This window comes from Procambarus clarkii, chromosome 67 (genome assembly GCF_040958095.1).
Source record: "Procambarus clarkii isolate CNS0578487 chromosome 67, FALCON_Pclarkii_2.0, whole genome shotgun sequence".
NCBI lineage: Eukaryota > Metazoa > Arthropoda > Malacostraca > Decapoda > Cambaridae > Procambarus > Procambarus clarkii.
Genome location: NC_091216.1, coordinates 20,533,341 through 20,548,999, shown reverse-complemented (window position 1 = coordinate 20,548,999; position 15,659 = coordinate 20,533,341). Strand labels below are relative to the sequence as shown.

At 38.1% G+C, this 15,659-nt stretch overlaps 1 protein-coding gene across 1 annotated transcript in view; it reads left to right on the top strand.

Annotated features, from left to right (window-relative positions):
* LOC123767536 (uncharacterized) overlaps window positions 1-15,659 on the top strand; it is a 28,041-nt gene that overhangs the window by 7,673 nt on the left and 4,709 nt on the right. Inside the window, exons 4-9 of the mRNA XM_069310383.1 lie at window positions 244-381; window positions 1,537-1,686; window positions 5,515-5,697; window positions 12,366-12,436; window positions 13,896-14,068; window positions 14,887-15,070. Coding sequence (XP_069166484.1) covers window positions 244-381; window positions 1,537-1,686; window positions 5,515-5,697; window positions 12,366-12,436; window positions 13,896-14,068; window positions 14,887-15,070 — 899 coding nt within the window. The remainder of the gene's footprint in view (window positions 1-243; window positions 382-1,536; window positions 1,687-5,514; window positions 5,698-12,365; window positions 12,437-13,895; window positions 14,069-14,886; window positions 15,071-15,659) is intronic.

Here is a 15,659-nt window from a genome sequence, read left to right as displayed (position 1 = left end):
GCGTGCTGTCCACACAGCCACCAGCGCCCCAAACTGGTGTTTAATGTTTTAATATGTTTAATCAATATTGTAAATTAAAATTAAAATATTGTAAAATTAAACACAATGTGTTTACCTTCTGATTATGGGAAATAAATTAGTAGTTACTCTACTTCACTTACTAATTGGGCTACATCGTGTTAATACTGTGTTATTTACTTAATTATATAAGCTAGACTAATACTGTACATATCTTCATGGCAGGTTTTTGCACGACATGAAGAAAAGATTGAGAAACAAGATGTTTACGAGTTAATTTTTGCTGCGTATCAAATATCTACAGCTTCCCAACGCACATGCTGCATGCCTGATGATATTCTCATGTCTGTTGTTAATTCTGCTGTGAGTATCATAACTGTTTCTGTACTGCATGAAATATACAAGATTCTGTAAATGGGTGTATGATGATCTTTTGTGTAATTTGTTCTGCAGTATAAGTTCAGTAAAGATTTCTTAACAAAAGTATTATTTTTAACTGTATGTACTACTAAAATCACAAGATTAGAAGTAATGATAGATTCAGCATGATCTGAAAATTACAATCTTATCCAGTGTTGATATAGATTTTGTGGCAAATGCACTCTAGAATCTGAATAAAGTTTGTATTTTAAAAATGCAATTTGTTGGGAAAATATGGATATTTGTATGTGTTTACCTAAAGAGGTTCAGATTTTGGAAATTACACCGTTTATCTTCAGAAATTGCTAGTGGGAAGAGACATACAGGTTTGCCCCCATTGTTAAATTTAATTTTACCCCCCCCCCCCCCCTCACCCTACTACCCCCCTTTACCCCTTTCCCTTCCTTTCTACAGGGTGTGTCTAAAACTATTCGTGCCAACTTCATAGCTTATTAACAATAACACAACTGTAAGTTTGGTAGGATTTGAGGCAGAGCAGAGTGCATTAATTGCAAATTAGTGATAACCAGTTGTTTAATTGGTAATATAAATGTTTTTATAATATACTATCACATATAATGGCATAAGTTTCAGTAATTTGTGGGACTTGTATTCATGATTTACGTTGCATTCATTAGTGCAGTTTCTGTGAATGAATAAGATGGCTGGTCTTGCTGTATTGAGGTGAGCTGAGATGCCCTGTATTATAAGGCATCTCAGTTGTGTTATAAAATTAACTGAACCATGCGTTTATGATTTATATTTCTTTTAGTGCTTTAATGTTTTACGTGCAATGAAATATCATATACTAAAACCCTCACATTAGAGGCCATTGAAGCGAAAAAAAAGTGAAAATAATATGCTGTTTGTAACAGAGCTAACTCGGGAATAACAGAGGTGAAGCAAGTGCAATCACCCACCTGTAATGCCAGACAACAGCAGTGAGATTGGAAACTCCTGATTAATTACTTAATGCATCCATAACATAAGATAGAATCAAATTTAAAGCTATTTAAGGTAATTTAGTACAAGATGATGCACTGAACTATTAACTGGAACTTGGCACTGGTGTAATATTAGTTACCATACATTTTACAGATGCATGGAAAGGAGAGTGTGAACACTAAATATCTTCATAGTTGGGTATGTCATCACTGCCCTCGCTTGGTGATGTGGCTTCACCGATACATCACTCACATCCTGACTGTTGGACATCGCACAATACCAGATAACACCGAGGAAAAAGAGGTTGGTGTTGTAATGCTTTTTTTTTTTTATGTTCATTTGTCCTCAAAATAAAACAAGATACAGTACTTCTTACTTGCATGGTGGGTTATCTTGAGATGATTTCAGGTATATTTTTTTTGATATATATATATATATATATATATATATATATATATATATATATATATATATATATATATATATATACATATATATATAATATAATATATATATATATATATATATATATATATATATATATATATATATATATATATATATATATAATATATATATATATATATATATATATATATATATATATAATATATATATATATATATATATATATATATATATATATATATATATATATATATATATATATATTTAACCACTTTTGTGGTTAAAAATAATTATTATATATCATGCCATGGGTCCCAAGGAAGTCAGTAGTAAAGTTTAACCTAAGAAAACAACTGTGAGGATGACGATAGAGGAAAAACAGAGATTATTCGTAAACATGAAAATGGTATGAGGGTTGGTGTTCTCGCTAGGCTGGAAGGTGCTGATGTGGAGGAACACAGCAAAGAGCTGACCACCTCCGAACTCCTAGCCCTTCACAAGGAGCACCAACAAGAGACAGCTGAGGAAATTTCTTCAGGGGAGGAGGAGGCAGTAGAGGATGTCCCTTCCTCATTACCCCTTAAAGTGTGCATCACGTCATATGACGTGTTGGACGTTGTTCCAGTCAACTGCGCATCACGTCATATGATGTGTTGTAGTACTACACAAGATTTAAACGGCCCGCGGATACACGGGGTTCACCACACCTTCATCAGGGCTCTTGTAAACAGACGCCATTTAAAAAAAAAAATCGTGGGCCAAACTCCCAGGTGTTATTGGCCTCAGTATTGAGTGAGCAACCAAGCCTGACACACGCAGCATGAGCTAACAGCACTGCTGTTCAGCTTGTGACCACAGCATCGCCTAAAAATGCCAAAATATACTTGTTCATGCTATTATGTAGCGATGATATTATTACAGAAGACCCCTGACTGTGATAAAACTGACCAGGGTTCTGATAATAGCAGGATTGTGGTGATATTTAGTGCTGTGCGCCATGGAGGGAGGAGTAATGCTGTGGGAGGGAGGGTGGTGGCGATGTCTTCTGACTGTGTGTGGCCACCTTTTATTGACTGCACTCAGCATACCAGCTTAGTGGTTCGCTGTGGTGAACACAAATGTAGATACTTATATATAACGTGTGTATAGAGGGTATAAACAGCAAGAGAAGGTTTGGAGCCGCCATTTTGGTGAGGGTGGTGGCGTCGTCTGCACGACGCCACCGTGCAGATGACAGTGTTGTTTACTGGTTACCACGATGGTCTTTGGGCACCATACCAGTTTATTTGTACAAGTATGGTGAATAAAACAGGTAGATATTTATATATAATGTGTGTATATAGTGTAATAACACCACACAGTATTGTTGGAGGAGAAATATTAGTGTGTCTGGCCTTGAGGGCGGCAGCCATCAGCTGACTGTGTGAGGTCCTATGTCTTTGTGCCTTTACTCACCATACAAGCTTAGATGTACAGTTATGGTGAACAAAACATGTAGATACTTATATATAACATCTGTATATAGTGAATTATAGCAAAAACATTATTGTGGGAGGAGAATGTGGGTGAATCAGATGACTGGAGGGAGGGCGGGAGTGGCTGGCTGGTACACGGCGGTGCACTCCTCGTTACTTTTTGACTCATAATAGCTACTTAGTGGTTCGTTATAGTGAACAAAAATGCAGATACTTATATATAACCTGTGCTTATAGTGTAATAACCGACAAATTATTTGTTCACTGATTGATGAACATAATTGAATCAACAATATGCACACCATATTTTTGAGTACAGCAATGATTCACTCATTTTATTATAAAAATATATCAAACTACACACTATTGAATAATAATACAACAAAAAAAACAATGAAAAATCAATCAGAGACATTGAAATAATTCGGTAATTATCTCTTTGTGGCAACTCCGGCCTGACAGCTGGCGATCAAGAGATCGCTTGGGACGCATGCTGAGTCAGCGCCTATAATTTGCCAGACTTCCCCGCCCTATAGCGGGCAATATATGCCACTTACGATTTTTTAATTATTTTTCCCGTGATCAGTGAACACAAATTAACAGGTTAGGAAGAAAATTTTTTTTTTTTTTTTCAAAATGACATGCACCTGTGGGGATGACAGGATATTAAACCCCGAGCATGTTAAGGGTTAATTAAAAAAAAGTGTGCAGCATGGTAAGAACTGAAAAGTGTCACTGAGATAAAGCTGTAGCAGGCCATTGCGTTAACCATTTTAATGACAATGTGATGTCTCACTACAAACAAGCATTAAAACAAAGGGGAAAAACAAGTGTTTAAGGACAGATTCTTAGTAAGACAAGCAAGCAGAGACCCTCAACCAGGTCCTAGTGGCATGCTTGCAAAACATGGGAGAGGAGTATCCCAGTGAAGCCATCACTGCCTGATGTTATACTGGAATGGGACTCCCCTTTCCTAACACTAACATCACCCCTCCTCCTCCCCCGTCCTCCCCCTCCTCCCCCCCATCATCATCCCCCGCCCCTCCTCACCATTTTCCATACGCCAATAAGTCATTAATAAAGGTATGATATACTAATTTGTACATACTGTAGTGCAAAATATTTGTACAGTAGTATTATGTATGAAATGTATTTTGAAGTTTATATTTTTGGGAGTGTGGAACAGATTAATTCAATTTACAGTATTTTTTACAGGAAAATTCGTTCCGGTTTACGAATTCTCGGTTTACGAACCGTCTGTGGGAACGGATTAAATTCGTAAACGGAGGTACCACTGTATATTATATAATATATTATATATTATAATATAAAATTCTTGAAACAATCCACATAATAGTAGAACAACCCACTATAAATACCCAAGTAATAGAACTAGTCACTCTACCCACCATGAGAGTAAGAACAAGACCGGAACACAAAGATGGCAACGGAGATGACACTGCTCACCACCACCATGCCCACTACACCTGATTAATATTTGTATGTGCTTCCTTTCCCTTTTTCCTGCTTTATTCGTCCCCATTTATGTCTCCATTTATGCCCTATTCTTTCCTTCTTTATGCCATACTCCTCACCTATTTGTATTATGTACCAGACCTCCCTAATGGTATAAATCCAATTGCCCAGTACAGATCCATCCCTGGCTCCTGTGCCAGGTAAGTCCACTACGGGCTCACCATAGTCCGTGCTACTTGGAACTTGTTCCGAGTAGCTGAATCTATAACAACAACAATAATAATACAGATCCATCACTTGAGAATGAACTACTGTATGTAGGTTCGAAACGTTGTGTAAATTTATAATGTGTAATACATTCTAAAGTTAATTATTTCATTTAGTTTACCTCGAACAAAGATAACATTTGGAGAAATGTTTTGTGTGCATTTTATTTATTATGTTTTGTCTTCTAAACAATAAGATTTGACTCAGATTTTACCGTCATTTTACACTAAATTCTTTTCTGAAAATGAATGTTTTGTTTAGAAACTATATTTGTCATCTTGTCTATTTTCACAGCTTGTCTTGGTGGTGGTGTGATAAGGAATTTTATTGACCTTACCAACAATGTTAATATTTAAGGTATGGGGGTAGTTCCAGATTGACCTTTAAAATACAGCATTAGGGGAAGACAGTTCCCCTAAGACAGTCATATATATGTAGTATTTATTATAAATTACTTAATAATTTGATAATAGTAGAGTTTAAAAAGTTTTATCCATTTATGCAGGCTGACCAAGATACACCCATCCTAGACTGCCCCAGCAAAACTTCATGTGTTACTCTGCACCCTGCACTCATCTGGCTTTTGACAGGGTCTCTTCCAACAATATACACAAAGCAACAGAAGAAGAATAATCTCCCTTCCTCTAACAATCTGTTAATGGATCCTCATGTCTTCATTAGCAGAATGGTGAGATTTTAACTTTTATTGTACTGTAACTGTAGTGGGACCGTATATATTATTTGTTTTGTTTGACATGGTGAGTGCATGACTCAGTGTTGTCAGAGGTTGACTGGTAAAACACCTCTTTTTAGTGCATGTTTTTTTCCACTGCCTTCATGACTTATTGAAGAAACAATATTTGTTCTCTTTTCATCAATTCTATTGTCTTACCTAATCAATATACAAAGTATTGCCATGCAGCCAACCTATACATTACACATATGCAACACACTCACACATCTTGTAGGAAATTACTAAAATTGTTAATTAGGCATCAACCATGTGGATTTTTGTTTGTTTTTCTTCCTTAGTTTCCATTCAGTATCTAAAGAATGTTTCATTGTATTGACTTGACACATAAAATAATCACTAATCTGTTTTCTGGGTCGATGGGACAAGGGAACTTGGGAAATTGTTTACCTGGCAGATTCTCTCTTGTGCATTAAAACGAAATGGTGTATTCAACCAAAACATGGATTTTTTTTTTTGTCCATTTTAGGTAATTTCTGAGCCATCATTCTGCTGCTCCCTTAGGTATATCATCCCAATATGCAAGAAGGTACAAGACTTTAGTGAGGCAGGAAGACTCTCATTTCCAGCTGTTCAGGCCCTACAATATCCCTGCTGGGTCATAAAAAGGTACAGTACTCGAGAAACACTGAAGATATCCATCCAGCACTTGCCTGGTCTTTTCAGATTCCCCAGGATGTGACTTTTGGATGCCAATGGGAACTCTGGATAGCCTAACAGCCAATTGTAATATTCCCCATCATCCCCCACCGGCAGCATAACCCATGATCTAGGGTCCACCTGTGCATTATCATCTTATATCCTGATAGCTTTATGGGACAGCTGTGAAAAGGCTAAATCAGTTTCTTGGTTAAGTTGATAAATACTGTATTACTTTCCGAGTTCTGATGGACTTTGGGGTTTAGCCGATTTTCTTTGGTTGCTAATTTTATCTGGTTCTAGGGAATGGAGGATGTGGATCATATTAGGTATTCCCAAGTTTCCCATCCATTTTTCTCTTTTTATCTCTTTAGTACCAGTTCTCTAGCTGAAGATTTATTGTGATGCCAATGCTCCTTGGCAGTATCGTACGCAGGAATTTTGGCCTATTTATTAGTCACTTTTAATTCCACTTTGTTTTTTCAATTTTGCTTTGTTCCACTTGATGCTTGTCTGTAGTCTGCTCTTTTCAATTCAGGTTCATGGGTTATTGGTACATATTCCTATTCTTGGAAGTACTAGTGCATACCTAATCATGTATACAAGGAGAGCAAAAATCTAACTCTAGACCCCTTACCTCATAGGTACTGTACCTTGTGCATTTATACTTCCCCAGCATTCCAGTAGGTATATTTTATCTTAAAGGTGCAAATGATTGATACATCCACCACCTGTGGATTCAGTTCATTCGACATATTTACCACTCGCTTCATACATTTTTATTGTGTGTTTTGATCTCACCTGTGCTCTTATGTTGTCCCTCACCTGGAAAAAGCACAGACTGTTTAAGTTCTCTTTTTCCCTTCAGTTTCTTGGCCTTGTTCATTGTGATCATGCAAATTTTTGTTCTCTTTAAATCATTAGACAGTTCTGTTATGCAGTTCACCTAACTCGTCACTTGAATGTCTCGTACCAGTCTCATTTGGATTCCATACTGGAGCTGCGCAGCCTAACTTAGGCAGTGTTTAGCATTCTGAGGAATTGCATGTTTAAGTTCTTAAAATGCATCTTTATCTATTTAGGTTTTCTGTTCAAATTTGCCTCTGGTGCTGTGAGGATATGTAGGCCTTTAGGTCACTGTAATATCAGTCTGATTAAGTTATCAGCAAAATAGCATGGCCTCATCGCCAACCACTTGGGATGAATGGTAAAGTAACTCTCTCTCTTCATGCAGATCAGCGTTCTATCCCCGACTGCCCAAGTGACTGGCCACCATTCCTTTCCCCTGTCCCATCCCAAATCCTTATCCTGACCCCTTCCAAGTGCTATATAGTCATTATGGCTTGGCACTTTTTCCTGATAGTTCCCTTCATTTCTGTCTGGGCAGCATGAACAGAACTCTTGAAACTACATAAAGGTACACAACAGGTAATATAAATCAACAAGCATACAAACAAGCAAGAAATAACTACACATCATTGATCAGAGAGACACGGAAACTATGAAAAATAGCAGACAAACAGAACCCAGCCTATTCTATAATTCATTAAAGGCACATTGCAAGTGAAAGGCAAAATCCAAAGATTACAAATGGGAGATACTCAGTGACTGTAAAGGAAATGTGTGAAACACTAAAACAGATCCAAAGTGTGTGGATGCGAGATGTTTTCGGCAACCCAGCTATAATATTGACTTTTGAATATAAATTACAGTACAGTATATAGAAGTATCTAGCCCCTTGACAGCGCTGCTGCTCATAGCCGACAACACTGCTGAGCACAAGAAAAAAAATTTCTTCTAAGATTGTTAAAACGCAGTATACAACCATACATGAAGTGTTCTACCTTAACTAGAAACAAAGGTTGTGAATTTCTTTTGATGAGCTTGTAAGCAAAAAGGTATTTTTTTAACACTGGGAACCCTGCTGAATGAATATCATGCATCACTGAGGGTTGAAATTTTGTATATGTATGTTACTTAATGTACTCTAACATCCCTGCTAAATTTCATGTAAATCTGAGATAGTCAGGTTGGGAGCTGTGATGATTTATTCTACTGAAATTATCTAAGTGTAGTTACAGGATGAGTTATGTTCGTGATGTTCCATCTTCCCGTTATTCTTTATAATATGTATGGGATGTAATTCCATACACCACTTGTATGGTATCACCACTTGTATGGTGATCAGGTGGCTTCGTTGGTGTCCCACCTGCAAGTTTTGTCTAGATGGCAGTATGAAATTTCCTGGCGGTCCTTTCTGCATTTTTTGTCTCTTCGTAGGTTGTCTTCAATTTCTGATCGGGGTGTTTTTGTCCTCTCTCTTAGTTGTTTCAGGACCGTCATCTTATGCCAAATACAGAACTGTCGCCTCGTATCGTGCGGCACTGGCAGAGCAACTGCAGCTTGCATTCAGGGTGGATGTCACTTCTGCTCCATTCCACAAGCTTTCTGCGGCGTTGTTTTACCTCCAGCCTTCTCATGCTCCGCCTGAGCCATCCTGGTCGTTGGACCGGGTGCTCTCTTTTCTCTCTCCTCTTCAATTTGTGGTGGTCCCCTCGGTTCAGAACTGTTTTTCTAAGGCTCTCTTCTTGTTGGCATTGGCCTCTGGGGGTTGGATCGGGAGCTTCATGCTCCCTCCCGCGCAGGGTTTCTGCTCTTTCGGTCCTGGTGACCGTTTCATTTGTTTGCAGCCGTCTCCTTCTTTTCTGGGGAAAAATGAATCTCCCCTGCTTTCCAAAGGGGACCTTGGGTTGTTGATGCTTGGTTGGTTCGGCCGGGGGTGCATCATGTTTTGTGTCCGGTTGCGGCTCTTCACCATTATCTGCACGCCACCGCCTCCGTGGCAGGGGACGTGCTTTGGGTGGACCCGGTTTCCCATCTTTCCTGTTCCAGGGCACGGGTCTCCCAGGTCATCTGCAAGATTATTTGGTCCAGCCAGCTTGTGGCCTATCCCCGTGCCCATGATGTTCATAAGTTCGCGACTTTGGCTGCAGTTTTTGAGAAAATGTCCTGGGCTGATATTCGGGCACGGGGCTTTTGGAGGTTGAACAGGGTTCTGGCTGCACGGTATCTCGTTAATGTTCCTGGCCATTCTCGGGCGTGTGTAGCCTTGGGTCGCAGCTTGCAGCCAGTTGTCTCGACTTCGAGTTGAGGAGCGAGTAACAACCGCCTCCCGGGTAAGTCCCTTTTTTTCTTTGTCTTTGGTTAGGTAGCTCCGGGGAGCCAAAGGGGCTCTTCACAGAAAACCAGCATTGAATGTAATGAAACACCATTTTCTGGGTGAGACCCAGAAGCACCCCGGCCTCCCTCCCTCCCTCTGGTCGACTTTTTTTTTCGCGTTTTTGATACTCGGCCTGTGAACTGAGGAGAGTTGCCGGCGTGGAGGTCTGGGACCTCCCCCCCTCCCCATCTACTTCTGATCAAAATTATTTGATTAGAAGTAGTTTGTTTTGGAATTCCTACCTTTCTGGGTGCCTGACCTGGTAGATGGCAGACAAAGACTGCTTCAAATTACACGGGGGTGTCTTTAGGCCATTGCTCCTCATGCTTCTCTTGAGGGGGCCAGGTTCTGGCTCTGGTCCCCGGTAGGCCTAGAACCCCATCGATTGACTGTTGCCACAGTCTAATATATACACATCAGACCGGTACAGCTCCGGGGAGCCTCCGGGTCTCACCCAGAAAATGTCGTTTCGTTACATTCAGCGCTGTTTTTTTTAGTTAATAATTATGGGGATGTGGAACAAATTAATTCAATTTACATTATTTCTTGTGGGGAAATTCGTTGCTGTTTTCATAGTTTAGGTTTTCGTAACGTCTCTGGGAACGGATTAGCTACGAAAATGAAGGCACCCTTGTACAGTACTACTAAATGGTTCCCGTAACTTAAGAACTTCAGCTATGAGGAGTGGCTGGAAATGTTAAACATGCCAAGATAAGAAGATAAGAGGAAAAGAAGTGATATGATCATTACATACAATATAGTAACTGGAATCAGCATAATACAAGAGTTTTTTAAATTTGCAACTTTAGGAACAAGGGGTCAAAGATTCATGCTAAGGAAGCAAAAGTGCCAAAAAACATGGGAACATTCTCAATTGCAAACAGAGGGTAGATGTTTGGAGTAAAGTGAAAAGGTGGTGGATGCCAAACACATTAATAGTTTCAAAGCATCACATTGCAAAGAGTAATGGGAAGATGGAACACCACGAACATAATTCATCCTGTAACTACACTTAGATAATTTTAGTAGAATAAATCATCACGGCTCTCAACCTGACTATCTCAGGTTTACATGAAATTTAGCAGGGATGTTAGAGTACATTAAGTAACATACATATACAAAATTTCAACCTTCAGTGATGCATGATATGCATTCAGCAGGGTTGCCAGTGTTGAAATAAAATACAGCTTTTTGCTAACAAGCTCATCAAAAGAAATTCATAACCTTTGCTTTTAATTAAGGTAGAACCTTAATGTATGGTTGTATAAATAGGAAGTTCCTCCTAGTTATATCTTCCCAAATTCATTCATATATGGGCCTATTGATGCATACAAGGTAGTTTCTTATTTATATCCATGATATAGGTAGTAATTGACTTGTATGACCCAATTAGCATTCTGTAGTTTATTATTGTTCAATTGATGATTGGTTGACCTGGTGCACTAAATTATAACTATGAAGAGTTGTGAAAACCTTACGAACATAATCGGTATACTGTACATTTCATGTCCAGTATTTATAATGGAATTTTATACAGTGATTACTGCATTGGCATAGTAATATTTGCAACAATAACCACATTTACATAGCGAGCTATCGTAAACGATGGCCGAAGTTTTTTCTGGTATTAAGGTAAGCTCCATTACTGTACATCAATATAGACATAGCATATCCATATTTGCATCATTTATGTAAAACCCAAACAGTAATAGTCTGCGTATGATAACTACATTACCCAGCGAATATGTATATGATAACTGCACTTTAAGGGTAAAGCATTTCCATACTTTTAAAGGAGCCATATATAGTCTACTATCGTGTTATTGTTTTAGTAACTCCATCCAGCTGTCTGCTGGAAGGTGAGAGTTCAGCAGGCGTGACTGACTGTCACTTTACTCCAATGTACTTTGCTGTTTGTAAACCAAATGAATATATCATTATGAAAGTAGTAGTAGTAGTAGTGTTGAAAATGTTTAACATATAAGCATTGTATGTTTATTACATGACTAGTATACTATGTAGGCAAAATGATGAAGGAAATGCAGTAGCTTGAACAATTTGAGCTCAAATGACATGATAGGCTTTCAATGAAGTTGAAGTGTAGATAGGCTGTGGCCAAACAAGAAGACAGATACGATGACACACATAATATTTATTGCACATTGATACACAAACACAGTGGGGCCGGTGGCTGAGGGGACAGCACGCACGCTTGATATGTATTCATGTGGACCGAGGTTTGATTCCCGGGGCCAACAGAAACAAATGGGTAAAGTTTCTTTCATCCCGATGCCCCTGTTACCTAGCAGTAAATAGGTACCTGGGAGTTAGACAGCTGTTACAGGCTGCTTCCTGGGGGTGTGTGTGGGTGTGGGGAAAGAAAGAAAAAATTAGTAATAGTTGATTGACAGTTGAGAGGCGGGCCAAAAGAACAGAGCTCAACCCCCACAAGCACAACTAGGTGAATACAGTAGTTTGAGCACAGAAGGACTGACAGTTACATAGTCATGCCAAAACATTAGGCTTTCAAGTTGAGTAAATTCTTCTCTCATCTTCACTTCTAACATTTCATCCACACAGAAAAATGCTAACTATTCATATGCTTCTCTGGTCCAATTGTATGTTACTGCCATGTATTTCCATTCTCTTTTTTTTTATGCTTCCTTTATCATTGTCATTCCTGTCTTCTAACTCAGTTTTGTTACTAAATATATCTAGTGCATGAATAAAACTGATTTTCTTGTAGATTTCCGCTGTGAGTCCAACACACTGGATGCAGTTGTATAACAGCGATAATCACGGTCTCAGTATTAACAGGTAAGTTTAATAATAATGAGAGCCTTATTATCAGAAGGTAAGTACATATTGTACTGTAATTTGATAACAAAGATCTCATCATTGTTAGTTAAATCTTAATTACTGTACTGTATATTGATATTGGAGGAAGTTAAAATTAAATAAAAATAAAAGATTAGAAAATATTTATTACTCACCCTGATTCTAATAGCAGCCCACCATTGCAAGGAGAGTCAACCTTGCAGCGACTGAGGTATACCTCACAATGCTGCCTTGACCACAGTGTGTCATGGCAAAAACCATTGGAACACTGGAGGGTGAAGAAAGGCAACGAGAGGCTACACAGTATCATATTACAGTACACTTAACATAAACATACTCTGAACAGAACGGCTCTTTCACATACTCATGTACAGTACTCTACTAGCTCGCAATGATTACATACTGTAAATACAGTGGCAGTCAAAAATATGAAAATAAGGTACAATACATTCCAGTAATGCTTTAGATGAGCTGTGTGAAGAGAAAGCTCTAAGCCTGCTAACAGGTGTAGGAAGACTTCTCCTATACCCACCTGTGGAAAAAATAATTGGAATTTGTGTTGCATTTAAAGGCAAAGAATAATGTATACAAAATTTTATGGTTTTAAACAATTCAATGAAGTTAATGCTTTTTCTGCAGTAATTACTGCAGTGAAACCCCTTTCTGGGCTGTTCCTCAGGAGCACCATATAATCACCCTTTGTTCCCTATTTTACCCAAGGTATATTTTGGGGGGGCTGGGCTAGAAGCGAGGTGGCCTCCTAACCTGACATTTTAGTTGGACAGGACGCCACCTAGTGGCAGTCGAGGGAGTTGGATAGTGGTGGTTAGATTGTTTTGGAAAATATGCTTCTGATAGAGCTTAAATTTTGTAATGTTACTCTGTTAAAACAAGCAATTTGCCATAGTTATGTGATTTATCTCTGATATCCATGAGTTTTCTGCCCCTATAAGATGACATGAAAAAAGTAAACTCTTGGTTCCTGGTAGGTAAGAGAAGTCATTCAATGTCTAATGTGACTAGTGTCCTGGAGATGTATTTTTCAATCTGCCCTAAAAAAAATATCCATAGTCTAGTTGAGTTTCTGCGACTGCCCAGGTCCTTTCTAAATGATTACTGTACTGTATTTATTTTCTGATAGTGTAATTACCTAAGTGTAGTTACAGGATGAGAAGCTACGCTCGTGGTGTCCCGTCTACCCAGCACTCTGAAACTACTGACAGTTTTGGCCTCCACCACCTTCTCACTTGACTTGTTCCAACCAGTCTACCACTCTGTTTGCGAAAGTGAATTGTGTGGGGTGCTGCTGTGATTTCTATACACAAGTCCATGTGATGCAGTTTAATTCTTACTGATTTTGAATTTTATTAATAAATGACATTTTATATATTGTTTACTGCAATGATTATGCTTAATTCATATAATAATGTACTTTCAGATTACAGCACCATGTATTTGGTTACAATAGCCCAACAATGATGTTCATTACAGCAGAGGGTGGTAACCTTTTCTGCCTAGCAAGTGACGTTGGTTGGAGGGACTCGAAGCATTTCTGGGGTGGAGAGAATTGCCTCTGTATGCAGTTGACTCCAGAATATAAAATCATTGAAAGTAAGTGATTATTTGACCTGTAATATAAGTTGAAAGTTTTAACTTGATTTGCATGTCTTTACCACCAATTCTATTTTGGTGATTTTATTGTTATTTTGCGAAGTGGTAAATCTTTTGTAAATAGGCAACTTTGTGAGGGTGTTCATATTTTAGTTCAGAAACTTTTAATATTTGAATGTACTGTATGTTTGGAAGGATGTAGATAATTCTTAATTAGCTTATTATGGACACAAGATAAAAAATTTTGTATGTTTAATCAAAACTCTTATATTTTGGATATTTACACAAGCTATATTACTCTAGTGTTGGTATACTGAATAAATATTATTTCAGTTACAGTATATAATTATGCTAGTCCTTATGTCATTTTTGCATAAAACTCAGAATTGAGAAAGTTCTTCAGCATTTTGACTGCAGCAGATTAGATTTCCTGAGCCTAACTATTCTGTTGTTCTCTAAAGCAAAGTACAGTACTTGTCCATCCAAGGACAGGTGTAAACAACAGCAGGCAACTATCGGTATTGCCTCCTGTCGTGGTGGGGATTTTTGCAAACACCTCTGCCAAGGTTCTTTTGGATTTTGAAAATTTATACCTACCATCAGTCATCCTTGCAGAAATGCTTGATTTTGACATGTATGACTAGAAATAATATAAAGATTAACCATCTTGACCAAATGATTTTGCTCAAGGTGGTGAATTTGTTTACTAAAGTCTTTTTTTCATAATCATATATTGAACAAAGTGACAATGTTAAGGACAGTTTGGTATATCATTTGGTTGCCAAATTAATTGGTTATTTCATCTTTTATGTAATTAGGTGGTCCAAAGATAATGTACTTCAATGTGACATCAAGAGGATTTCCAACTGGTATCCAAGTGGGTCTAGACAACACCAACCGTGCTTTGACGCTTGACTTGAATCTCAGCTTAATCACATATCGCAAGATTCCTTTTAAGCTCCATGTTATTGAAGTCTGGGGGTGCGGTACCTGTGAAGCAAAGTGAGTATTTCAACATCCCAAGTTGAAAATAAATATTTGTTAACACTTTCGCGCTTTAGATTAGAGATAACTCGTTGCCGTTTTTTCTTACGATTCCGCATAACAGCCTACTTTTCTCGTCCATCGAAAAAATATTTCTATAAATTCCATTTTTTAACCGAAATGGATGGGGATACTTTTGTTTTGTAGAGAATTTATTTGCGAATTTTTTGGTACCAGAATGAATATTATATCACAAACTTCTATGAGTAAAAAAAAAAATACACAAAGTATGTTTGGGGGTGTGGCGAGCGTGTGGCAGTGGGTTCCCTTTAGCCGTTGATATATCCATCACGTGGGAAATATTTGTATGTGTTATGTATATGTCTGTGTAGGGAATTTTACTGCGATCACTGTCATACAAATTATAAAATGTTTCAACAAGTATAAACATGACAAACATCAAACGAACGAAAACAATGCATTCGTTTCTGCCGCGAACGCATACTGAGCGATGTGGTTCTATATTTGGCGCTTCTCTTACACATGCTTTGTACAAATGTTATACAGTTCATCTTATAGAAAATTTTATTGCGAACACATTGGTATA